Below are 26,377 nucleotides of genomic sequence, written 5' to 3' on the forward strand. Positions count from 1 at the left end.
AAACTGGCCCTGCGAGAAATGTTAAAGGATCTTCTTTAAGCTGATAAGAAAGGACACTAATTAGTAACTGGAAAACATAAGAGAATAAAAGTCTCACTATTAAAGGTAAATTTATAGTACACTTATTAATTACTTTATTAATTAATCACTTATAAAGCCAGTATGAAGGTTAAAAGACAAAAGTAGTGAAAATAACTGTAACTATAATAATTAATAAGTTAGCTAGATTATACCAAATTTTTAAAAATGCAGACTTGTAGAATATATTCAAATTTGCTATCAATTTAAAGTAAATCGTTATTTACATACTATATAGACTGTTACCTGTGAGCCTCATGGTAACCATAAAGCCAAAACCTATAATACACAGCAGATAATGAGAAAGGAGTGTAAGCGTAACAGTAGAGAAAGTCATCATCAAACAGGGAATGAAAGAGAAGAAGAGAGAGGAACTACCAAAGAACCAGAAGAGAGATAACAAAATAGCAGTAAGTACAGACCTATCAATAATTATTTTAAATATAAATGGACCAAATTCTCCAGTCAAAAGACAGAGTGGCTGAATGGATTAAAAAACAAGACCCAGCTATATGCTGCCCTAATTTGGTAAGAAAAATAACTGTCTGGGCAGATTATACAGAAGGTAACAAACGACTACGTCTTCTGTAGAGCAGACTGAACACTCCTACACCAATTTGTCATTTTCATAGAGGGAAAATGACATTCTAGTGCTGTGTTAATGTAATGTTTAGCACTAAGAGTTCATGAAGTTTTTCTTTTTGTCTTACAAATACAGTTGTAAAAGCTGAGTCTACTCTGCAGACATTTTAATGGCTTTCATTGCTTCTCTTCGGATTCTTTATTTGCATTATTATAAACTAAGACAAGTAAAGTTAATTTTCTGCAAGCCTTCTAAACTTTCTCTGTCCATACAAGATTTCTTTTCTTTCACTATCTTCTTTAACTTGTTGTACAGAATCTTTGCTTTAAGAAGAAATTACTGTCATTTCCCATTGATAAATGAAAATACATTCCATTACTTTGTTAACACATTTAGTCTTTTTCTGAAACCATTGTTCCCAGGATAGCTTCAATACTCATTTTTAACCAAAATATCTAATTTATTTTTCACTAAATGTTGAAAAGTAAGTAATAACAGTTTCATACACAGTCTTGTTAGCATACCAGCAAATTTCATGAGCACATATAAAACAATTATCTATAGCTACACAATCACCATTTTTACAGCTTCAAAGCGGCAAAAATAAACATGTTCAGTAAAGAAAAAGCGTTTCATAGCATATGAAAATAGTAAGCGAATATTGATGACCAATATTTCAAGTATTTTATGTAGAAATTATCCAAATATTAAATGATTATCCATTATTTAATAGAATGTTACATTAATACAGGGTTTTAAAGTTAACTAAAAGATTTGCAAATTATGTCTAAGCAGACTTGCCAGTGAATACAATTACTATCGCTAAAATAAGTGTGTCAGAATTATATTTCAATTTAGTTGAATACAGTTTTTAAAATTTGGTTTCACTTCCACCTCCCACATGCTTCTCACATGTTATCTCAGAATTCAGGACCACAAAGCGAAGTAGTCACAGTGTTAACCGTGTTTAAAGATGAAGTAACTGAAATGCTTGCTTGATAAGTGGTGGGATCAGCCTTGTCTTCCAGTTTGCTGAGCTGCTTCTGAATGTCTGCATGACTTGAGAGCTCATATTCCACATTTCACACTTAAGCACTTTATTATATATCTGCCTTACATTCACTGATTCACGTGACCAGTCTTGAATGACACAGTAACATTTAGTCTTCAGCCTACATTAGGATCCCTTAAGTCCTTACGTAAAATACACGTTTTTGCTTTCCCCACCACTCCCACGATTTGGGTTAGTAGGTGTATAGTAAAGCCAAGGAATATGCATTTTTGCAATTTCTTTCCCTTTCCCAGCCCCATGATACTAACTCAGTTTCTTTTTGAGACACACTGAATTAAACTAAATTTGAGGGACAGAACCATTATGTACTGTGCATGGTCTACAGTAAACTTTTGGCAAATACTTCCTGATAGATTTCTATTTTAACTAACATTTTTATTGGTAAGTTTTTAGATACAGTGTGGCTGTACATAACAGAAATACCGACCAAAATGGCTTAAATGTAAGGACATTGATTAGCTCACATAAAAAAAAATCTAATTTCGTTAATTTAGAAGCTTAACATTTCCTTCCTTCCTTCCTGCCTTCCTTCCTTCCTTCTTTCCTTCCATCCTGCCTTCCTTCTTTCCTTCCACCTTTTCACAGCCTCCGCTCATTTCTCCCACTGAACCCCACCCCTACTTTGGCAACCACCAATTTATTTTCTGTACCTATGAACTTGGTTTTTATTTTTTAACTTTTATTATTAAACTTTTTAGATTCTACATATAAGAGGTCATATGGTATTTATTTGCTTTCCTCTGCCTAACTTATTTCACTAAGCACAATGCCCTCAAGCTCCATCTGTGTTATCAAAAATGGCAAGATTTCATTCTTTATGGCTGAGTAATATTCCATCATATATATATGAATTATATATACATTATGTATGTTTTTTATATATATGTGTGTGTATATATATATGTATGTGTAAAATACCTTCTTTCTCCATTTACCCATCTGTGGACACTCAGGTTGCTTCTTTGTCTTGGCTATTGTGAATAATACTGCAATAAACACGGGACTACAGGTATCTCTTTGAATTAGTATTCTTGTTTCCTTCAGATAAATACCCAGAAGTGGAGTTGCTGGATTGTATGGTAGAGCTATTTTTAATTTTTTGAGGAACATCTATACTGTTTTCCAAAGTGGCTGGATCAATTTACATTTCCACCAACAGTACACAAGGATTCTCTTTTCTCCACAGTCTTGACAACACTTGTTATTTTCTTGTACATTTGAAAATAGCCATTCTGACAGATTTGAGTTGGTATCTCATTGTGGTTTTCATTTGCATTTTCCATTTGATTTGCATTGATCATTAGTGGTGTTGAGCACCCTGTAACATATCTGTGGGCCATCTGTTTGTCTTGTTTTGGAAAAATGTCTATTCAGATCTTCTGCCCATTTTGTAACTCGATTGAAGTTTTTCTTGCTATTGGATTGTATGAGTTTTTATCTAGCTAGCTAGCTAGATAAAAGTTTTTGGAGATTAATCCTTTATCAGATGCATTGTTTGAAAATTTCCTCTCCCATTGAGTCGGTTGCCTTTTCATTTTTTCATGGTTTTCTTTGCTGTGCAGAGCTTTTTAGTTTGATGTAGTCCCACTTGTTTATTTTTGCTTTTGTTACCTTTGCTTTTGGTGTCAAATCCAAAAAATCTTCATAAGACTAATGTCAAAAAGCTTACTGCCTATTTTTATTTCTAGGAGTTTTGAAGTCAGTTCTCGATGTTCAAGTCTTTAATCTATTTTGTGTTAGTTTCTGTGTATGGTGTAAGATAGTGGTCAAGTTTCATTTAGTTGCATGTGACTGTCCACTTTTCCCAGGACCATTTGTTGGAGAGATTGCCCCTTCCCCATTGTATATTCTGGCTCCTTTGTTATAAATAAACTGACCATATATGTGTGGTTTTGTTTCTGGGCTCTCTGTTCTGTTCCATTGATCTGTGTGTCTGTTTTCTTGCCAATACTATGTTGTTTTGATTGCTACAGCTTTAGAATAGAGTTTGAAATCAGACAGCATGATGCCTTCAGCATTATTCTTTCTCAAGATTGCTTTGGCTGTTGGGGGTCTTTTGGGTTTCCGTACAAATTTTAGAATTTTTTGTTCTAGTTCTGTGAAGAATGTTATCTGCATTTTTAATAGTGATTGTATTAAATCTGTAGAATGCTTTGGGTAGCATGGGTCTATTTTAGCACTGTTAATTGTTTTATTCCATGAGCGTGGAATATCTATCTATTTTTGTCTACTTTAATTTGTTTCTTACTGTCCTGTAGTTTTCAGTGTACAAATCTTCCCCCTCCTTGGTTAAATTTATTTCTAGGTATTAAATACAGTTGTGTGTTTTTCATCATCTTGAACATGGTGTGCAAGAACTATTACCCTATCTGATCAGGTAACTGGTATGAAAACTTTAGGGAGTTCAGGTTAATTGGTGTCTTCATGAGACAACATAAGTCTTATTTAAAAGTTAAAACCTATGAATGATACTCCAAAGTCACGTTTAACAGGGGAGACTCATGGAAGCATTCTTAAACTTAAACTTAATCTTAAACTAAAATTACCAAAGCAATCTGAATTATCGAAAAATTTAACTTGACTTACATAAACATTTTTTGTAGAAAAATGTTAGTAAAGGGGGATTTTTAAAAATAGATTAGCACAACTAAAATATTAGAAGTCAGTTCGTTTATACGTGACTTATTTTTGTGATATGACTACATTCCTCCTGGAAATTCCTTTCAATATTGCTCTCCCCAAAGAAACATTTTTAATGGGGGTGGGGTGACTCCCCACTTCACCTCCATTGCCTTAATAGCTGGGACAGGCTGAAAATTCACGGATCAGTGCGGATCAGGTGTTTGGCAAGCTTTTGGCAGATTTCGGGTGACACGGGGAGCTGGCAGTGGTAACACAGATGGAAGCACCTAGCACACACTCAGTGGATGTACTGGGGCCGCTCTCCCGCAAGGCGAGGCCCCCGCAGGCTCCTGAATCCTCTGCACGGAGGATGAGGCCAGGATGTGAAAGGCGTGTTTGAGGAGAGAGAAGCACTTCAGGGCACAGAGCACAGGGCTGGGGGGATGTGGAAGAAGGAAGAGAATCAGGTCCTGGTGAGATGGTCCTCACTAGAGCTGGAAGCAGTAACTTTCCCCTTTCCTGCATTTTCCTGCAGACACCTCCTCACAGCGCATCTCTGTCAAGCTCCTCCTGACACACAAACTACACACACCACCTGAACAACAGCCACGGGGTTAGTCCCTCATAAGACCACACTTCTCTGCCCATGAAACCTCACTTGTAATCTGCCTTTGGTTCACTTCAAATTCATGGCAAGAGGTCACGATGGGTTTGATTTTGTGGGTACAGGCATTTCCTCAGTTCAAGCCCCCCCCATTGCCCTCTCTCCTTACAGGCTCACTGATACCTCCGGTGACATTCGGTATGGTAGTCAGGCCCAGTTTCCTTTCTCATGTTTTCTAGTGTAACAGACAGACAACGCGGTGGTGTCACCGTCAGTCACTGTCTGGGATGACAAGCGGGTCATGTGAACCGACCACAACATAAGCCAGCAGAGCCTTGGCACCATCCATCAGCCTTAGGGGCTTGACTCACTGTAGCTCCAGACACCACGCTGGTGGGTATAAATTCAGTGTAAAATCGATTCTAAAGCAGTCCACTTGATAGGCACCTTGGGATGATGAAAGGTGAAAGCAATAAGGCAACTATTAGCTTCCCTCTGTTAAAAAAAAAGCAATAAATTACACTGGGGCAAATTACAAGTGACAGGGGAGGAAGCTGGGGCCACCTCCACCCTGACCCCCAGGCCCAGGGCTCCTTCCCAGTGGGAGGACAGCTTTTAGTCTGGCAGAGAACAGGTCCGTTCAGCCTCAGAGCTGAAGGCCTTTGGTCTGTGGGCTGTTCTGCTGAGCTGGGCACCCGAGCTGGGAGCTGGGGGCCCGGGTCGGGCCCGGTGTCTGTGGGTGTCTGCAGGGGCCGGCGGCTTGCAGCCATGCGGGCCAAGTGAAACTGAAGGGGGTGCGGCTGACTCAGCGTGTCTGGAGGCCCTAATAGGAGGCTGGCGCCCCTCACTGCTGCGGGAGCCCCTGGAGAACCCTTGGGCCTATCCCTCTGTGACGGCCAGTGCCCCTTGGGAGCCCCTGGAACAACTCGGGGGGGCTTTCAGCGCTGCTCTCAAGACCTCTAACCTTGGCAAATGGTCACCGGGAGACAAAGCTGTAGTCGTGATTACTACCTTTGGCTTCTCGATGTGTCTGAAAGACCTTTACTCACTTTCCCAGCAAATCCTGCTCCCCAAGCATCTCTGGTTGAGCTGGACAAAAGGCCTGGCTCGACCCAGGTGTCAGTGACAGCTGCTGTGACCTCACCCTGAACATCCCAAGAATGCCCCTACTCAGTGAGTCTGCTGACGCGGATGTTCGCCCGTCCACCCGCCAGCTCCTTACTTTGCCTCCTTCTGCGTGGTACTCCTCAGCACCAAGCATTCTGGCCCAAAGTCTGTGATCTTGCCGTGCTGCACTGTCTTCACCAGGACGTTCCTGGCCACCAGGTCTCGGTGCACCAAGCGCTGGTCTTCCAGGTAGTTCACGCCCTGAAACGGGGCCGTGCAGTGAGGGAGTGGGGTGCTTGGCAGACCCCAGGAGAGCTTGGCCAGGGTCAAGCAGAGGACAGAGTGAGTCACCGTGGAAGCCCCAGTACAGGGTTTAGTGTCACGTGTGCAACAGCCTTGGAGCCCCTCCTCTCCAGGGAAGGCGCTGGAGCCCCTCCTGGGACATCCCTTGACGGACACAGCAAGTTGCACCATGTAACGTTAGTGACTGCTCCATGGACGGAAAGTGAAGACAGGAAGCATGACTAGCTGCCGACTTAATGACTTACCGCCATGCAGTTACTCAGGTTTCAAACTCAGATGAAGCAAGTAGAAGAGGCCAGGCCAGGCCCACGGCCGGGCTGAGACCTGGTTCCGGACCACCCTCCGCCACCTGCCTGGCCTCGCTTTCTGTGTGCCAGCGCATCTGGGATGCTGCCCTCCCTGGCCTCAGGGCTGAGAACCCGCTCTTTCACGCTTTCCTGGACTGTCTTAAACAGGCTTCAGTACCAGTGAAGGTTCTGTCCTGTTTTATTTTCTCTCTCTCTCTCAACTTTTAATTGAAGTCATGTGGATATTGAATTCACTTTACAAAGGGCCACTCCCCACCCCTCCCTGGCTGCCTCCACAATTCTGCTGTAATTAGAATCAAGGTTGTAAGAGGAAGAAAGAGTATTTGAGAAGCAGCCAGCACAGTGCCCAACATGTAGTGAATTCTTCAATGTATAGTTGTCCCTTGGTACCTGTGAGATCAGTTCTAGGGCCCCCTCCCCTTCCCTTCCCACCCAAACCTGTAGAAATCCAAGACCCTTATATAAAATAGCACAGAAGTTGTATAAACCTACACACACCCTCTCACATATTTAAAATCATCTCTAGATGACTTGTAACACCTAATACAATGTGCATAGCTGTAAACACAATGTAAAAACTATGAAAACAGTTGCCTGTGGCTGGCAAATTCACATTTTGTTTTTTGGAGCTTTCTGGAATTTTTTTTCCCCAAATATTTTTTGACCCATGGTTGGTTGGCTCTGCAGATGCAGAAATCACGGATGTGAAGGGCTTACTGTGTGTCCCCTCAACTCCAGTCCTTGTCCATAGCCTTCTTGGTGTCTTTGTCAGCTGCCCCTTCTCCTCTGACAGGTGGGGGTGACTTCCCACCCCTGCTCCTGGCCTGATGCCTGTTGCACTGAGCCTAGCCCCGCAGGGCCCCGCCAGGCCCTAGCCTGCTGACATGAGAGTGGCAGCCCTCGCCTGTGGGCAGGGCCAGACTGGCAGGCGGGAGGGGAGGAGGGTCAGGGTCTGCACACACCCTGTGCTGTTGGTGCCACAGTCTCTCCGCCTCCTCACAGCGGCCACTTCCTCTCTTCAGCCAGGAGGGTGGGCCACATTTCCAGTTTCCCAGACACTCAAGAACTCTCCAGCAGAGCAGGCATGAGAGAAATGCTTACAGAAGGCACGAAATGGAAACGAGCAGGTTCAAACAACTCGGCTTTCCTCTCCGGCTTTCTGTAGCTCTCCCCATTTTAGTGCAAGTACAGGGAGCACGTGTAGATAAGAATAGATCCCAAATTTTCTGGCAAATTCTGTGCTTTCTCTTACATAGATTCTAGGTTAAAAAAGTAATTAACTTGTCGTTATTGGAGCAAAATTTAAAGATTTTCTTCTAGAGCAAAACTAGCCATTATAGGAAAATAGGGTCTTAAAAAGACCCTGCCAGGAATTAGTCTCAGAGGGCTGTTTGTGAAGCCTGTAATGTTTTTCTTTTCTTAGGGGAAAAAGAAAGATCAATCCCTATGTCTCCCTTGTATTATCTAGACGGCTCTTGAATGTTACGATGTCATTTGATTTATGTTTTTTGGAGGCGGGGAGGTAATTAGGTCTGTCTTTATTTTTAATGGAGGCCCTGGGGATTGAACCCAGGACCTAGTGAGTGCTAAGCATGAGCTCTACTACTGAGCTGTACCCGCCCAGCCACTGTTTGCCTTAAATGCTTCCCTTCCTAAGATGTCTCAGGTGCCAGGAAGTAAGGCTGAGGGGCTCCTGTCCACTCAGGAGGCGGCTAGCAGGCGTCCTGCTGGAACAGCACTTCCAAATTAGGAATTGTTATTTAGGGATGGGGTGTGGGAGGGAGAGGGAAGCCGTGCTGAGAAGAGGCTTCCTAACGGAGCAGGACCTCCTACCCCGTCACCTCTCCCCACTTCCGGTGGGGGGGGCCACTTCCCATCAGCCTGGCCTCTCCGGGGAGTCATTCAACCCACAAGGAGGACGCCGAGGGCATGTCCAGCTACATTTAACTATCATCCTGAACTTGCACTCTGCCTCTTTAGATGCCTCACGGAGAACTTGGTACACTGAATGCATTTTTGCAAGAGCTTGTTGAAGATGAATAGAGGCCAGGATAAGCGGGTGTAACAGCGGCTGACAGCCTGAGCCAGGCGTTTCAAACAGGCCCGCAAGGAAACCCCTTCTGGGGCTGACAGTCCGGCACCCACACCACCGCCCTGACAGCGATCCAGGGGTCCAGAGGCTGGGCCAACGCTTCCCAGACCAAGGGCTGGGAGTCCCCACCACCACAACTGGGACAGTGTCCTCAATTTCCTGCAGGCGACTCCACGTGAAACTTGCCTGCTGACTGGTCCAAAGGCTGCTTCGGATGCGCATAAGCCTCGCAGAGCCTCTTGGAAACTCATTTCCCTGACTCTTCTCTGAGATGCTGGCTTTAATTTAGTGGAGTGCATTTATTTTGTTGGTTAACATAGGAGAGCTGGGGTGGGTATTGCGACACTGAGGTTGAAAGGGGGTTTGAAGAGCCACCCTGGGCACACAGGAGGTTCAGGGCCAGTGCACGTGGGCTTTAAAGACTTTCCTGGCACAGCACCCTCAGAAGAAAGGCCTGGGGTGTGCTTGACGTGTGTGGAATGTCTTCCCAGGCGCTGTGGTACCTACAGCTCCAGGGAGGAGCCCCGAGCGAGAGGCAGGAGTGAGCTGCATTTCTGGCCTGTTGTTCAGCCACCAAGTGGAGAAGTCAGAGAAGTGCTGACTTGGTGAAGACGGAAGGGCAGAAAGTAGGCGTGGAGGGGTAGGCAGGAGGTTTGGGGAGAGTAAAGGAAAGCCTGGCCTCCACCCCACTGAACTCAGCCTGCCCTCAGAAGAGAGGGGACACGTGAGAACTTCCTGTCCCACCCAGAGGTGGCGCGGCACCAGCCTCCTGCTGTGTGGGGACAGCAGCACAGCTGGACTCGGGCCTGCAGGTCCTACTCTGACCGTCACATCAAGTGCTGGCAAAGAGCACAGGCTCGGGAGCAAGGATGCCCCAAGTCAGATCCTGATTTTGCCGCTTGCTAGCTTGAGACCTTCTCGAGTTACTAGAACACCCCAGGCCCCACTTTCCCCTTACGTAAAATGGGCTGCTCGGGGGATTAAATGACTGCAGTCCACATGGAGCGCTTTGGATGCAGCCCAGGGAGAGCCTCCGTCACTGCTGTGACTGTTCATTTCCTCCTGAGTGTCAGCTCCACCCTCTCTTCTCCACCTCTTCTGCCATGACCACCCTATCCTGCTACACTTTCCACAAAAGTCTGATCATGAATATACCCACGTGGCGCTCTTTGCTTTTGTGATGAAGCTGGGCTTGCGTGGCCCTGGGGTGGTTCCCCCCTCTGCTCCCTCCCCTCCCGGCTCCTCCCTGCCCCTCACCCCTTCCACAGTCCTCAGTGTCCCAGCCACCTCTCACAGGCTGCTCCCCTCAGACGGTCCCCAGGACATGGTCAGGCTCTCACAGCATGGGGCCCTTGGGGTGAGGTGCGGGCTGGCTTCCTCACTGCTGACTTCCCTGGACTGGCACGTGGCTGGCACACTGAGCCCACTTTGCTGGTCCCCGTGTGACCTGCACAGCAGCTTCTGGGTGTCGGGTCCCTCAGCCCGCCTGCTCTAACCCACTCCTTTCCTGCTGCGCCTCTAGCTCTGTGTGCATCTGTTTTCCTCGCCTGTTTGTAAGTTTGGGGAGATAACATCTGTCTTCTTTATGTATGTGCATTTCATGTGTTATCTGACCCTGACATAAATGCCCAAGAAATGAAGCAGTGAAATGTCCAAAAGTAGATGCCTGTGCATTGGTGGGACAGCAACTTTTGGCTTTATAATGACATACCATGAAGTGGTCATTTAGGTCGATGAAGTTCCGCTGTGATCTTTTATGCAAGAATGTAAAATAAATTTTAAAAATAATCCAAATAACTGCGCTGTCTGGTCATCGGCTCTGCTGTGTGGCTCTGGGCATCTCTCTGGTCTTCTGGGGGTTTATGTAGGTGTGTGCTTTGCAGGGGAGTCAGCTCCTAGATGTCCTCTCTGGCCCTGTGGATGGAGGCTGGTGGCAGAGTCACCACCCTCTGGCTGCGCCTGGAATCTCACGGTTAGGAGTCCTGGCCTGGAGCACAGGAAAGCCGGAGTGAGGGAGCAGACCTGGGGAGAGGGCCAGGCCCCTGGGCCCAGGTGGGAGATTATGCACTTGAAGTTGCTCAGAACAGTCAGTGTCACCCTCCCGACAGCTGAGCAAGGCTGACCGATGACAGCTCCTCTTCCAGCCCCTCCTCCAGAATAAATTTCATTCTCTCCCACCCCTGCTCATCCGTCAAGACCACGTTATAATTTGTCAACATGGGTTCCATCACAAGGCCCCTAGAACCAGGCACATGTGGCTGGGATGTTCTGCGACATCTCGGGGCATGGCTACCTCCCTTCCCTCACCTGGACGTGTCTTCCCTCAGCTACTCACATGCCCTGACAGCTCTTATAACTGTGAGCAGTGAGAACACCTAGGGCTCTGTCAGATGCATTTAGACCAAGCTAAGTATCCTTTGAAAAGTGGATCCTTTGAATGGAATGTTTTTTGAAGTTCATCCTTACTAAGTTTTGTTACGTGAACTAGGCGTCATGTGGTGCTGACAGAGCTGTGGTTTCTTCCTCAGAGCCTCTCCCTTCCCCTCGTAGCCACCTTCACATCTCACCAGGGCCTGGCCGAGGATCTGTAACTTACATCGTCTCTCTGAAAACTCAGTTTTGTGAGAACTCAATCCGCGTTAGGGAATAAGAAAGCTCTGTGGTCCCAAAGACTCGGGACAGCGTTAGAGTAATCACAGCCTGGATCGCTGACAGGTGCGGGGCCCTGAGATGCCCTAAAGGAAGAGCCCGGCACAGCAGCTGTGTTCTCAGATCTGAACTGATAACAGCATCTCTTGGATGAGAAGATTTTACAACATTTTTGTGCCGTCAGATTATTTTGGGACTTGCTTGTTTATGTAGCAAGAAAGAATGGGCACACGTTCTGAAGGTCCCGAGTCACTCCTAGTGAGTGAGCGCCACCTGTGTCTCCGTGAGCCCGGAGCTTAGGAGGTGATCGTCTCTCTGACGAGTGAGCACCTCCTGGGCCTGAGTCTAGAGTCCACTCTCACCACGCACAGAAGTGCGTCCCTGCTCTCCCAGCCCCACCCTGGTTTCCTCCCTAGGCCATCTCTGGCTTTTTTGTTCTTTTCTTTTTCCTTTTACCTGGGTGATATACGATACAATTTTATGTGTCCTCTTGGCAGTTTAGCTGGGGCAAGAAACTTGCATAACAGTGCTGAGCTCTCCATCAGTATTTGGAGAACTTCCCAGGAGAGCCCGTGCCTTTGTGAATCAGCGAGGACATTTATAAGGCAGAAATCCCCCTTCAGAAACGGCAGCAGGTTTAGCTTCTGGTCAGCCACTAAGTATTCCTGGGTAGTTCCACTTCTAGCTTTTACAAAGAACATTGTTCACTACTTTGGGAAATAGACACTAACCCAAGAGCAAATTTCTCTCTTTACAACTGAGGAAATCATTATTTTCCTTTCCCTCCAGGGACAGATACTGCATCACTACAGCTGTTCAAGTGCCGTGGGGTGTTTCTCTTGTGGAATGCGGCTCTGTCACAGACAAAGGCTGCCAGCTGCAACGTGACAGGACTTCAGATGAGGGTAAACCAAATCAAAGTGCAATTGACAGAGCAGTGGATTCAAACAGCAGGTTGAATTTGTGAGTAATGTCATACAGAGAACTATCTTGGAAGACTTTCAGGCCCGGGAAACTCAACTCAGGCACATTGGAAACTCACCCCTGACAGGGGCCCGGACAGAGCTGAATTTGTCCTGCGGCAGGCACTGCCCGATCCGGGTTTTTGTTTTTAGCTCACGTTGTATTAGACTGATTTTGAGGGTCACAGAAAGTTCCAATTATTCAGAGACTCGTGGTCAGGGAGATGTGAATGTTAAGATTGCAAAGGTGAGAGGGGAAAAGCTCGTGTACAAGAGAAGACCCAGAACAGGAGGTTCTGCTCTAAGGGATGAGAGTTGGTATTGAACTAGAATAAGACAAGGTTGCAGCTTAGGTGTTAGTCATTAATCCACATTTAATTAGTCAGAACATGGGGGAAAACGGAGAAGTGAGCATCGGGTGGGCACTGGGGCCAGAGGCGGGTGCTTCCCGGAGGTCCTGCAGCGGGCTGGGGGGAACAGACGGCAGAGCCCCACCTTCAGCCACAGAGACAAGGGGCAGAGAGACCACCTGCCTAACAAAAGCCAGGACTGAGAGCTGACTCCACGGAACCATAACCCCAGTTCTGTGTTGGGCAAAATTTGCCAAGGCTGTGTGTCCCATCATCACATGAAAAGCCACTTCTGTACAGCTGCGAATTGACACAGATAATCAGAGAAGAAATGCTAAGTCTCTGGGCGCTCTCTGGTGAGCTGGGACTTAGCAGCCAGGCAGGAGGAGATGAGCCCAGCTGTGCAGGGTTCTGGGGGCCCCGCCCAATGTGGGACGCAGCCAGGGCACGGCTCTCACAGAGCTCAGCTCCCAGTCTCCAGTAAAGAAGTAAAGAAACCAGATCTTCCCAGGTAGCAATGCGTGTTTAAAAAAATAAAGCAAATTCAGCAAGGTAGTAGAGGCTGCCTGGGGTGGAGGGTGATACCTTTGGTGACCCTTCTGCCATAGATAATCAGAGAAGAGACTCAGGAAGAATTTCTGGGTTCAGAGGAGACCTCCAGGTATAATTCTACATTCCAGGAAAACTACTCAGAGCTAACCACCTCCTCCCCGACATCAGCCGCTGAACTGGGCTGCACAGCGTCCCCCCCAAATTTCCACATCTATCCAGAACTCCAGAACGTGACCTCATTCAGACATAGGGTTTAGATCTAATTAGTTTAAAGATGTCGAGACGAAATCCGCCTCGATGTAGAGGTGACTCGTGTCTTTCAAGACAGAAGGTGATGTGGAGTCAGGCACGGGGCAGGAGGCCATGTGAGGATGGAGGCGGAGATGGGAGGGATGCGGCCGCAGGCCCAGGAGTGCCTGGACCACCGGAACTGGCAGGGGAGGCAGGAGTCTCGCCTAGAGCCTTTGGAGGGCGATGGCCCTTCTGACACCTTGACTTCGGACTTCCGACCTCCAGGTTAACTCCTGTTGTGGGAACCGCCAGACTGGTGGCGAGTTTTGGTAGTAGCCCCCAGGAAACTAAGACATTCACGCAGAGAAATACCAGCATCTTCAGGACACTGCAGTATCTGGGGCACACGGGCCCAACCAGGACCAGCATCTAACAACATCTAACTGAGCGTGTAACCGCTCAGTTCCGTGACCAGGCTTATGGTGTGAGAGTGACAAGAACCAGGGGATTGGCAGGGGTCCAAGAAGGTGCTTCCCCACTCCCAGGGTGCTGGGAGCCCCCAGGGGCTGTGCTGAGAAATCGACCCCGGCCAGAACTAGAGCAGTGCTGGGCTGTTGTCTGTTATCCTGGGAGACAGCCCCCCGCCTGGCCAGCCTGGTGGAGAGCCCCAGTTCCGGGAGGGAGCCTGCCTCAGCCAGCACCCCTGACCCAGAGGAGCCCGTCCTGTGGTGTCCTGGGCAGCGCCGGGCCAAGAGACACCCAAACACGTTTGTGTTACAAGTCACCTGCCACTTCTGCTCAGGGTTCAGCGGGCAAGTCCAGAGCAGACTCGGGAGTAATTCTGCAGGGTGAACTGCACTACCGACCTGGGGTGAGGGGAGCAGCCAGTGGCCCCTGCCTCCCTGGTCCCCGCATGCCCCTCAGCACCCCCCATCAGCCCCGGTACCCGAGGGAGCTGAGGGGCATGCCCACGGATTCCTTGCGTTCTACTGAGTGGAGTACCCACTGACAGAAGGAAACAGAATTTAGCAAGTTGGGTTGCAAATAATGGATGCAGTGCTGAGATCCAGAGGGAGAGGTCTGAGATGAAGAATGTCCGTATAAGCAGCTAAATTACCCGGCTCATTGCTATGGTCCTGTCCTCAGCTCACAGGTGGGGCCATGCCTGCACCCTCAGCCCCACCCTCGCCCTGCATCCGGCTGCCACAGGCGGACATGTAAGGAGTCCCAGAGAAGCAGCAGAAGCACCTGTCCACCCGGGTCCCCAGCACATCAGGCCCCAGAGCCAGCACCTGCCTGTCCACCCAGCCACTCTGTCACCTGACAGCCTCGGCCTGGTTTCCTGGCCTTGTTGTCAAGTCCCGACGGGGTGAAAGCCACATCTCCTCTGCCGCAGATCACCGTAGTATTCCACGGGAAGGTTGCCAGGGAAATGGGAACGCTAACATCAGACCACACTGAGGCCACCCAATAAAGAGACAGTTGTGCGAACGTAGCTGAACAGTTAGATTTTTGGTGTCCGGCAGGACAGGCAGTGATCTGATGTGAAAGATGATCAATTCAGTCGATCCCAAGTAAAGAAGAGTGTATGCTGTGTACACGTTGTCCATGCACACACACTCTCTCGACAAGCTCCCGGTTATCCCAGCGTGGAGAACGTAACTTGATTTTCCGGTTGTCTTGATTTCCTCCTTGCGGCTCTTCTCTGGGTCTCTCACTAACGATCGCGTCACCCCAGGAGATGAGGGCGGGAGCCGCAAGCTAAGGCGGTATCTGCCCTGCTCTCAGAGCTGGCCGCCTGCTCCATGTGCTCCTCTGACTCACCTTCGCGATCTGCACGCACCAGGTGAGCAGGCGCTGGGGGCCGATGCTGTCCTTGGGCTCACGGACGTGGTCCAGGAGGCAGCCAAAGGGCATGAACTGTGTGATGAGCTGAACCGGGGAGGCCAGGCGGATGCCCAGCACGTGGCACGTGTGAGGACTGTCCACACTGGCCATCACGTAGGCTTCCTGCATGAGGAGAGGAGACGGCGCATCAGAGAGGCTCCCCAGGGTGGCTGAAGGGATGGCAGAGCCTTTCCGGGTATGAAAGACAAACATGATTATGAGTTTGGAAGATGTGCTTGTGGAGGACAAGGTAGCCCTGGTGCAGGGAACAGGAACCCCGCGGCTCCCAAGCGCTCTGTGGGTGACACCCTCCAAGTGCACGTGGAGTCGCTTCACGGAGGGACCCAGGCAGCCCGGCCACCGGCAGAGCGTGGGCTGAAGACCAGGCCTGACGTCTGCACGTCTGGGCACTGCAGAGCCCTTAGGGACGCCACCTCAAGGCCAAAGATGCTGGAGCTGAAAAAGTTGGCAGGGCCAGCGGGGATCCTCACTTGGCCTTGCACCCTGACGATGAAGTGCCCACCGGCTCCGGAATCCTCACCGCGGGCACTGTGGAGGGTGAAGGTGACAGCTCCCGGAGGGACCCTGGGTTCCTCTGCCAGGTGCACTGGAGAAGCCATTTTGGTGACCCAGGTTCCAGCTCTGCAACAGACAGGACACTAAACCTACAGAGATGACAGACTCCACGGGCTGCCAGCACCCATCTGCAGGGCTGGCCTGTGTGGCCCTGCCTCAGTCTTGGGATGGGAGCCCTGTGCAGCCCTGCAATTCCGGGGACTGTCACAGCAGGGGCCTTTGTCCGACACGGGCCCACGACTGCAGACTTCATTCCGACCTGCTAGTCTTGGGTGGAGGAAGCTGATCTCATTTACAACCGTGAGCACAACCAGGCCTCTCTCGTCTGACTGGGAATTAGGGAGTGCTCTATTTCAACCCATAAATTCCACCTCTTTCCACTTTTACACAGATGCCAAAGGGACCACCGTGTCTCCAAGAGAAAGTTCAGGGGCGCCTTGGCACGTGTCACCGCTGCTGTGGCCGCGGTGTGGGCTCTCTGTGCGGAAGCAGGTGCAGCCTGGGCCAGGAAAAGGCACCAAAGGGCCCCGAGGTGACGGTGAGACAGACAGGTGGGGGGCCTGGGGGCGAGGGACTCATGGACATGCCCCTAAATACAAATGTGATGATGCCGTTTCTGGCCTAAACCTTTCCCCGGGCCTGGCTATTCCTGGGGAGCCCCCCCAGGCCATGCAGCGCCTCACTTTCCACAGGCCCCTCTGGTCATCGTCCACTCTGTGACCCGTGCCTGGCTTAGGCCCTCACTTTCCCAAGAGAGGGCCTTTGGGACGGCCTTCCATCTCCTCTTTCCCTGACTGACTTCTCCTCAGAGTGGCCTCCCAGACCCCCAGTCTGGCATCTTGCAGGTCCTCAGGGGAGCAGGCTCACCAATGACTGGGACTGTGTCAGCTGACTTCCTGGGCCCCTCCGGGCGCCCTGTGTGAGATGCAGGGAGGTGGGGCTTACTGCCTCGACTTCCCCACGCCTGCTCCCGCTGCCCCAGCCAGTGCAGTGAGCACTCTAGTCGAAGGGCCTGGAACTTCCCTTCTTTAGTCATTCCAGGGGTGCCTAACACACCTCTAGGCACATAAATGCCTCAGAAATGTCACGGTTGAAATACACCAAAATCACACAAAGCCGGAAAATCAAGGCAGTCAGAGACCGAGCCTCTTCCACTAACAGAAGAAACCCCACAGCTTTGATGTCTGTCGTGTTCGGACACTTCCTCTCAGGCCTTTCTTCGGCCTTTCTCCTCCCCTGCAGTCTCACAGCATTGAAGAGCAGAGTAGATGTCTTCGAGTCTTCGAGCTCTCGAAGCTCAGAGTCTTCGAGAAGGGCTGTTCAAAAAGTTAGGCCTGGAAAGGCTCGCAGGTGGTCTCCCCTGAAGCCATTATTCATCTGAAGAGGCAAGTGAGGCCCAGTGAATGCCGACTGGATGGAGACCACAGGTCTTACATCGGGCGGGGGGAGGGCCCACCCCAGGTCTCCTCCCCTCCAGGCCGTCGCCCTCCTGGTCCCCCCAGCTCACCCCACTCGCCTGTGAGGCCTTGCTGAGTGCTCTGCTTTATGGGCCGCCAGAAAGCTCCAGACCTAATGACACACGCAGAGAACATGTGTCACCTGTTCTGCACTGTCTTTCTCTTGTCTACCCTAAATTTAAACTGGAAAGTCTATGGGAAGAGAAATGGGCCGTGTGATTGCCAGAAAAGCACAGATCACGTCTCTGCCTGGAGTCCAGGAAACGGTACAACCGGAACGCCAGAGACATCCTCTGGCTCTTCCTGTTTTCTCAAGATCTGATTGAGGTTTGGAAACACCTTGTACTCATTTTAGAGGGGAGGAAGATCTGCAGAGCAGAGCAGTCTGAGCGGCGCATCTGCTGTGGGGCCGTGAGGGGCTGCCCTGGACCTGGGAATCAGGGAGCAGAGCTCGGGGTGTGGGTGTCGGGCCACACAGAGCCCACCGGAGCCCTGCCAGGTCCCCGATCCTATGAAAATCTGGTCAAGCAACAGAACTAGGTCATCTCTTCTGTACCCCCAAGCCCAGGCACAACGGGTGCTCTTCAAATGGCAATGGGCACCACTTTGAGAAGCACTTACTCTCTCATTGCCAAACGCTCTTCCACTGGTGCCTCCCCACCTTAGATCTACACCTTCGAGTAAACATCACTGTCTCCTTTTGAAATAATAACGGGACAGCCTATGCGATTAGATGAGGGAATATGTCAACCAACCTTACCCCAAAGAAGTGTATTACATTATTGTCAGGAACTTAAGAAAAAGACCTTTTCTTCTAAACTCAGGAATAAGACAGGGATGCCCACTCACACTACTCATCAACCTGTTGGACTCCGGGCATGGTCGCTCCTGGGCCCAAAGATGTGACTCACCGCGGCCACTTAGGCGCTGGGAGGGATGAGGCCGGTGACGGCGACACAGGCCTGTCGGGCCAGCGTTGGATGGCCAAGTGTCTCTGGGCAACTGCGCGGTTAACAGCCGCCACCACGACCTCAGCTTAGAGCCCTCGCTGGCCCGCGGCCAGCAGCGCTATCTGCCAAAAGCACCAACTTCCCCGCAAAGTCTCCAAAGTTTGGTCAGGACACGAGGGACTCTGGATGCAGATGCCTTGCACAATCTCCAGCCCAGTCCTCTCTCCGGGCCCCGCGGCGCGCCCACTTGGCGCCAGTTGCCTCGGCCCAGGAATGAATGGCCGGCGCGGGACACTCTGGACACGTGGCCCCAGCTGACCCTGTCGCCCTTCCAACCATCGCCCGTGGGCCACCTGTGCACATGGGTAGAGCTGAGGTGGCTTCCTTGGGGGCGAAGCCAAGGCAGATTGGGCTGACGCTGCCGCCTCACAGGACTGTCCAGACACCTGCACAAAGTGCGGCGGGAGGCGGGCGGGACTGGTGCAAGCACTCCCGGGTCCCCGTCGGTCTTACCCGGCTCCGCAGAGGCTGCGCTGACTCCAAGAAGCAGGACCAGAGGGCGAGCAAGTCCAAGAGGCACTGCAGCCCGCACGGCCCGCGCCTCGGTGCCATGCTCGGAGGGCCGGAGCGTCTGTGCCGCGGGATGCTGCGGCCCGCTGGGCCAGTCGTGCATTCACACTGACAGCATTTGTGATCTAGATTCTCCCAGAATTTCAAAACTATTCATGTGCCTGCCTCTTCTCAAAAGCGTTCATTCGTCAAAGGGCCCAAGGACGGGATGGGCAATTCCCAGCCTCTCACCATGAGACCTGGTGACTTGCACACTTACCAGCACATGAACAGGAATCTGACCTACGGCAGAGACGAGATGCTGTGGGCAGTAACATCTCTCCGTTACCTTCTAGGACCTTATTTCCTTTAGGCCTGACCTAATTTAATTTCTCCTGTGGCTCCTAAGCCTCTGCGTTAAAGTGAATTTTCACAACTGTATACTGTGAGGCCCTCTGTTCCTTAAGAGAATGAAAACATTAAAGTCTTTTATTTTTTTAATCAACTTTAACTATACTGTGTACCGAGCCAGCATACTTAGCAAAACATTCCCTCTATACATTTCTAAACTTATGACTACTTCTGAAATAATGACGTTACTGATATAAATTTGCTTGGAAGAGTAAAATACGCTAAAACTCCAAATTTACTGATAACACTAATTAAGGAAAATAGGAAGTAATGAAAAGGGCTCCGGCCTCAGAAACCGGATCTCAGTCTATAGTCTCAAGTCTGACTCTTTAGTTGTGAGACCTTAGGAACCGGCTTCACCTGGAAACACTTTCTCTTCTGAAAGAGAGAGAGCACTGCCCTTCCCTCCCTGCAAGGTGGCTGTTCAGGTAACATGAGGTAACAGTACCTAGCACAGTACCTGACACAAAGTGTTCAGAAATAGTTTGCTTCCTTCATTTAACACAAAGGACACACTCACATGGAGAAGTTTAGGTGTAAGGGAGCTTACACTTCCACAACTCTGCCAGCACTAAATACGACGTGTAGTTTGTTCTAATAAAACAACAACACCATCACCCCCATTCCACGAGCGCTTCTAAGGGATCTGGAGCCAGACAAGGGAGCCCGCACGTGGTTCTGCAAGAACTCCATCAGGGCTGCATACACACTGAGCACTAAAGTAGTAACAGGGAAAGTCCACAGTCATTGTGCGAAAACGCATGACTGCCTTTATGCTAGTACTGGAGCTCACGTGGGGTAAAAGGGGGGAAAGTCAAATTAGGCCCAACTCCAAACGACTCCTGAAGAAATCAACACAGCGATGCTGACTTACCTTTCCTGAAACGCCAACAGTACCACCCCAAAATCCATTTAAAAACTTCAAGATTGAAACATTCCACACCAACACTGGTGCCGCTTCATGCGGTTTAGAAAGCCTCTGCAGGAGAGCACCCCTGGCAGCAGGGAAGGTGCTGAACCAAAGCCGTTTGCGGTAAACGCACACGAGGGGGGCAAACAAGATGATGATTTAGGGGATGGGCACACATGCCGCTGTGAAACCCTTTCCAGACCAGAGCCGCCGCCATGAGCATCTTAAGGAATTCGCTGCTTCACAATTCGACGTCAAGGGAAGGTCGCGCGACCAGCACAAGGAGGTGAGGAGAGCCCGTTCCCGTCCTAGAGGTCCCTGAGTGCCGGGTTCCCGGCCTCCACCCTCCCCGCACGGGCCCCTCCCCCACTCCCCGCGCCCCGCGAGGGCCGCCCAGGACAGGCCCTCCCGCGAAGCGCCGCGAGCAACGCCCCAGTCCGAGCGGCCCAGCCCCGCCCGACACCCCCAGCGCGCGGACGGCGGGGCAGCCCCTCTGGGGTCGGGGCCGGGCTCGGGGTTGGGGTTGGGGTCGCGCGGCCGGGGCCGACGCCGCAGCTGCGCCCGCCGAGGCCGGGCGGGGCCCCGCGCGGGCGGGCGCGGCCGGCACCCGGGGCGCGGACACTCACCACACGACGCCGTGGGAGCCCTCGCCGAGGTAGCAGGTTGCTGGAGCGCGGCCCCCCGTCGCACACCTGCCCGCGGACCGCCTCGGGGCGCGCGCCCGCCGCCGCCGCGCCGGGCACTGAGCTCCGCGGCCGCCGCTCGGCCAGCGCCGCGCTTCCCGGAGACACCGCGCCGCCGCCGCTGTGGAAGGGAGCAGGACCAGCAGCGCTCGAGAGACCTGACGAGCCGCCGTCAGCTCGACCAACTGCCGCCGGCCTGCCTGCCTGACGAACTGCCCGTTGGGCGGGCGGAGGGAGGGGCGCCGCTGAGGAGGGCGCTGGGGCGGGGCCGGAGCCGCAGAGTGCGCGCACGCGCGGATTGGCTCCCGTGGCCCCGGGGGCGGGGCTGCATGCTAAGGGAGGAGACACGTGTGTGTAAACTAGTGTCCCCTGAGATTTGAGAAAGAAAGAGTGGGTCCATTACAGAATATTGAATATAGTTCCCTGTACTACAGAGAAACCTCTTTCTTCCCACCCTTTTTTCTTCCTTCGCTCTCAACATCATCTCCTGCCTGCCCTTTCCTTCTTTCCTGATGTCATAGCCCAGTGCAAGTGGAGGAGAAGGAGGCAAGCAGTTCACAACTCTCAGTAGCATGATCAGAGGAGGACGCTCCGAGGTGGAGACATTTAAGCCCAGATCTGAAGGGTCAGAAGGAACCAGCCAAGTGTGGGGTGTAAGGGACAGAGAATTGCAGGTGTACAGAATGGAAAGACAACCGTGGATGCACTCCAAGAGATAGCAAATGGGGGAGGGAGAAATGGCAGATGAGGTTATAGAGGGGCCAAAGCCGGGAAAGGCCATGGAAAACCTCACCTGAACTGTCCGGGGAAGAGGGTGTGTTCCATGCCTTAATGAGAAAAAAAAAAAAGAAGAAGAAGAAGGAAGGAAGAGAGAGAAGGAGAAGGAAGGAAGAGAGAGAGAGAGAAAGCGAGCAAGCAAACAAAGCAAGCAAGCAGAACCAAGATGAGTCCTGAGGCTGAGAAGGTGAGTGAATGAGAAATGGAGAAGCTGGATGAGCCTGAAAGAAAGTGTCTGGACTGCCTCTCTCAGCTGAGGCTCTACACCTAGATTTTGGATCCTGTCAGCCTCCTCTTCCCACATACTTATTAGTTCATGTAAGTGGAGCTATTTCTGCAGCACCAAGGCCTAGTTCACTTCAAACAGCGCCAGACAGTTTTCAGTGTCTCTACAACTTTGTTAGGACTGCCAGAAAAAGCACTGCAAACTGGGTGGCTTAAAGAACAGAAGTGTGAGATGTGCAAATAGTAACTACTGTATATAAAATAGATTAAAAGTTTCCCGTGAGTTTTATGATTGTTCTTTTGAAAATGATGTGTTTTCTCCTCCTCTGGGTACTATTAAAAATTTCTCCTTGATTTTGATTTTAGCATCTTGTCTATGATGCATTTATGTTTTTTTCTTTTATTTTTTGTCCTTGAGATTTATAGAGATTCTGAATGTTTTGCTTGACCACTTCTCTGAGATAAGAAAACTCTCAGATATTGTTTCTTCAAATACCAGCTCTATCTCTATCCCACTTTTCTCTCACTCTTCCTCCCTCTCCTGCTTCTCCTCCACCTCTCCCCTTCTCCTTCTTATCTATCTCTCACTCTCTCTTTGCATGTTACTTCAACAGTATACATATACGTTAGTGACTTCATTGCATGCTTATGTGTTACTTATGTTCCTTTTATGTTCTTATCTATTTTCCATTTTTCTTTGTTTCAATAATTATTTTATATTGGTTTATCTTTCAGATCACTAATTCTCTTTTGACTTGGTGTGCAACTAGATGCGCTTTTTGGATACACTTTGGGCTTTTCACAGCCTGCTCTGCCTACAAAGTAACTCTTCTTCCTTCCCGGATGAAAAGTTACTTCTGTAGCACAGTGAGCCCCATTCTGTCTCTTTGGACACAAGGAGAAGGGACAGCCTGGACAGAGGTCAAACAGCCTGGACAGAGGTCGAACATCCTGCCCTTTCCTCACCCCTGGCCTTGCCCTGTGTGCCTGGCCCCTTGTGCACTCACTCCACTCCCTGCACAAACCCACAGACCACCCCCTCCCCAGGACACACCCACGGAGCAGGCAGGCCCCAGGCTTCAGCAGATCCACTGTAGTTTTGGAAAACTTTGTGTTCACTTAAAACAAAACAAACAAAATGCAGTGTGGGCGGAGCCTGTTTCCTGCTGTGGGTGGATGTCTGTCAGGCATCCTGGGCTCACAGGTCCCTGCTGGATGGGTGTCCAGGAGACCCCAACCCTGCGTATCAACAGGACAAGCTGGGATGAGCACAGCATTTCTCTGTCATTTATCATTTCTCCCTGTGAAGGACCCATGAGACTCTCAGCAGTAGAGAGAGATGACAAGGAGCACAAGGAACAGAGGAGAGAGGCCAGATGGAGCTCAGGCTGGCTCCGCACTGCCTCTTCTAAGCTCCGCTCACCCCACAAACGCACCAAGTGTCCCAGACCACCTCGAGCTCAGGTGGGCCCTCTCCCCAGGCCTGCTTCCCAACTCCAGCCCCTCCACCAGGCCCTTTACTCCTGGATGCCCCCACCTCGTCTCCCTCCTGCCCCCTCTGAGGAGCCTGTAAGGGCCTCAGCACCCCCAGCCCCGCACAGTTCCCCCTAACCTGGGGTCTTTGTGGAGGAGGGCGGGGCAGGAAGATGCACTGTCCAGTGTCGCTCAGTGATGTCTGGGGTCTTATTTTTCTTTGTGAATGTCTACAGTTTGTATTTTTCTAGCGTGATCACATATTACTTGTGTATATAAAGGAATAAATAAAACTCTAATAAGAAAAAGATGCGAAAGCCACAGGAAAGATCTTTGTGCAGACACAAAGATCGGTGGGAAAAAAATGAACATAAAATACATATTTTCACACCTACCAGTTCAGCAATCACAAGTGTTTCACAGTAAAAAGTCTTATTTTTGTATCTGGTGGTGTAGCAGCTTTCATTACACAGGATGTCCCTTGAAGCTGGGCCTCCCCACAAAGCCCACAAAGGTGGGTTCACCCCTGCTTGGGGAGCTTCCAACCTCAGAGGGAGGAGCGGTGGTAAACCCCGGGCCCCAGGGTGGGCAGGGACCCAGCACTGCCTGCCCTGCTCCAGCCTCTCCTTCCCAGACCTGCAGTCAGATGGGCCTGGAGGACAGGTGACATGGAAGAGGTCAGAGACCCTGCCCTTCACCTTCCTCCCCTGGAGCAGGGCTGCAGCCCCTGGACAGATGGACAGATGGACAGAGGGGCTGTGAGCCACAGGAAGGGACACCATCAGGACCCAGGACACGCCGAGGCCCAGGGAGGCAGTGGTGGAGAATGGATGGATGTGCGAGGTGCGTGTAGGGCTTCAGGCTTGGGTGTGAGGTCAGGGGAGCCACAGGGAAGGCCCGGCAGGATGCCGCCGGGGTGGGCAGGAGAGGGGTGTGGGGAGGCCTAGAGTCTGGGTAGGCAGGAGTCTACACTGCAGTCGCTGCTTGGCCAGGGGTCCAGGCAGAAGATGGACCCTGATCAGGAAGGGGCAATGGGGAAAGAGGGGAAGGAATCCAGAGGGTTTAGCAGAGCTCCTAGCCAAGGGCATGGCACTGGAGCTGGTTTCCTGTCAGCCCGAGGGCAACAGGTCCAGGGAAATGTGAGTTTCCTTTGAGAGGTTGGATGTGAGGGGCTCTGGCGGCCTGCACAGGCCTGTTGGGTGGTCTGAGCACAGGACTCGTTGGGCAGTTGCCTGGAGGAAGGAGCTGGAGGCCTTTGGTCAGGCGGGGTTCGCAGAGCACTGGCCTGAGGAAATGGAAAAGGCCAGACACAGCTCAGAGCTCAGGGGGCCTGGAAAGTCCTGGGGAGGGCAGCTGGGCCTCCAGCAGGGAGAGGGGCCTCCCGGGCCAGGTTTTGGGGGCAGGAGAACACTGGTGCAGCCACTGGAATCTTCGTATGGCTCAGGCCCATCTGCCAGGAGCGTTTCAGGCAGGGATGCTCCGTGGGGAGCGGGCCATGGGGACGCTGACCTTCCGGGACCCCAGCCGGTGGAGGAGGTGAGGCCGGATGAGCTGCTACGACACAGCCCATGAGGCTGGGCAGGAGGAGCCCAGCTTCCTCCTCCTGCTCCTTCTTCATCCGCTGCCCCTTGTTGAGCAACATTTTTGTTCAAATCGCCCACTTTCCCACTGACCCACGGAACTCAGGGCCTGAGGACAAATCTCCTCGTTGGGGTCACCTTCCCAAATAAAGGGCGAGCTGGAAACACTGCATATCCCCAGAGCTTGCCCAGGTTTGCGGCCCTGGACTGCAAGTGCCGCCTCCGGCAGGGGGCAGCTCCTCCCGGGGTAGGGGCAGGTCACACTGACTGGGGACTGGGGGTGGGGGGAGAAATACTGGCTGCAGCACAGGGGTGCTCGGACCCAGGGAGCGGCCGGTGGCCGCGTTCCGGGTTCGCACCCTGCTCTGCTCCCCATTTCCTAGGCGCCCCAAGTACCTGCAGCCCCGTACCCCACGGCCTACCTGCCCTGGCCCCTACCCCGACCACCTCCCTGGTCAGTATTCGCGCCCCCAACCCATCGCTGCACCCCCTGACCAGCCCTGCCCCCAGCCTGGTCCCCACGACGGCCAGAGCATGGCTGGCTGGCCCAGCGGGCCGCAGCATCCCGCGGCACAGACGCTCCGGCCCTCCGAGCGTGGCACCGAGGCGCGGGCCGTGCGGGCTGCAGCGCCTCTTGGACTTGCTCGCCCTCTGGTCCTGCTTCTTGGAGTCAGCGCAGCCTCCGCGGAGCCAGGTAAGACCGACGGGGACCCGGGAGTGCTTGCACCAGTCCCGCCCGCCTCCCGCCGCACTTTGTGCAGGTCTCTGGACAGTCCTGGGAGGCGGCAGCGTCAGCCCAATCTGCGGCCACAGTCTTCCCCTTCAATGACTTGTATTTACGAGTGCCTGGACAACGCGCCCTTAGACCAGCACAGGAAGAAGACCCCCGAGTGGCCGGGCAATTGCCTGTCTTTCTTTTGCAGTGTGAGATGTTCGCTCAGAGCTTTGAGGAAGCGCTGCACTTCCTCAGAGCACAACTTCGTGTGTGTGGCTTCGTTTATTCCCTACTCTAGCCTAAGCAGTCGCATCACTAGCCACGTCCTAAGTAACCATCAAGAAAACCAGCCAACCAGCCAGTCAGCCTTTACATCATTTTCCAGTTTGTTTTCACAGAAATCCAAGATCTTGCATAGATTCTAACCTGTTCACTACATCCTTTTGATGTTTAGTTACAGGGAACATCAGATGCTAACTGTTTAATTACAATGGGCAAGGCTTACGCCCAGTGTTGTTGCTTGAGGATGGGTGAAATGAATAAGAACAAGACAAAGATAATTATATGGGGCCATGCAGTGTGTCAGTGGTAACAAAGTATCTGCAGAAGGACCTGTTTGTCAATGCTCAACGTTTTTTTGAATCTCCTCATGTTTCTAAACTATATCATTT

At 51.2% G+C, this 26,377-nt stretch overlaps 1 protein-coding gene across 1 annotated transcript; it reads right to left on the reverse strand.

Moving 5' to 3' along the window:
- Positions 1-1,100: 1,100 nt before the first annotated feature.
- LOC135322849 (uncharacterized) lies at positions 1,101-25,053 on the reverse strand. The gene is made up of 4 exons (XM_064493350.1): positions 24,921-25,053; positions 21,391-21,554; positions 20,880-21,305; positions 1,101-15,523 (listed from the first exon to the last, which is right to left on the reverse strand). Exons 1-4 carry the CDS (start codon positions 25,051-25,053, stop codon positions 15,275-15,277), a joined length of 972 nt encoding a protein of 323 aa, XP_064349420.1. The 3' UTR covers positions 1,101-15,274.
- Positions 25,054-26,377: the final 1,324 nt, after the last annotated feature.

This window comes from Camelus dromedarius, chromosome 14 (assembly GCF_036321535.1).
Source record: "Camelus dromedarius isolate mCamDro1 chromosome 14, mCamDro1.pat, whole genome shotgun sequence".
Taxonomy (NCBI): domain Eukaryota; kingdom Metazoa; phylum Chordata; class Mammalia; order Artiodactyla; family Camelidae; genus Camelus; species Camelus dromedarius.

Bases quoted from the DNA above. Each gene is read 5' to 3' on its own strand.
- LOC135322849 (XM_064493350.1), bottom strand. From the start codon at position 25,053: ATGTTGCTCAACAAGGGGCAGCGGATGAAGAAGGAGCAGGAGGAGGAA. The intron at 21,555-24,920 runs GTCAGCGTCCCC...CTGACCCTTCAG, and splicing joins ACCGGCTGGGGTCCCGGAAG to ATCTGGGCTTAAATGTCTCC. The intron at 15,524-20,879 runs GTGAGTGTCCGC...CTCCTCATGCAG, and splicing joins GGCTCCCACGGCGTCGTGTG to GAAGCCTACGTGATGGCCAG.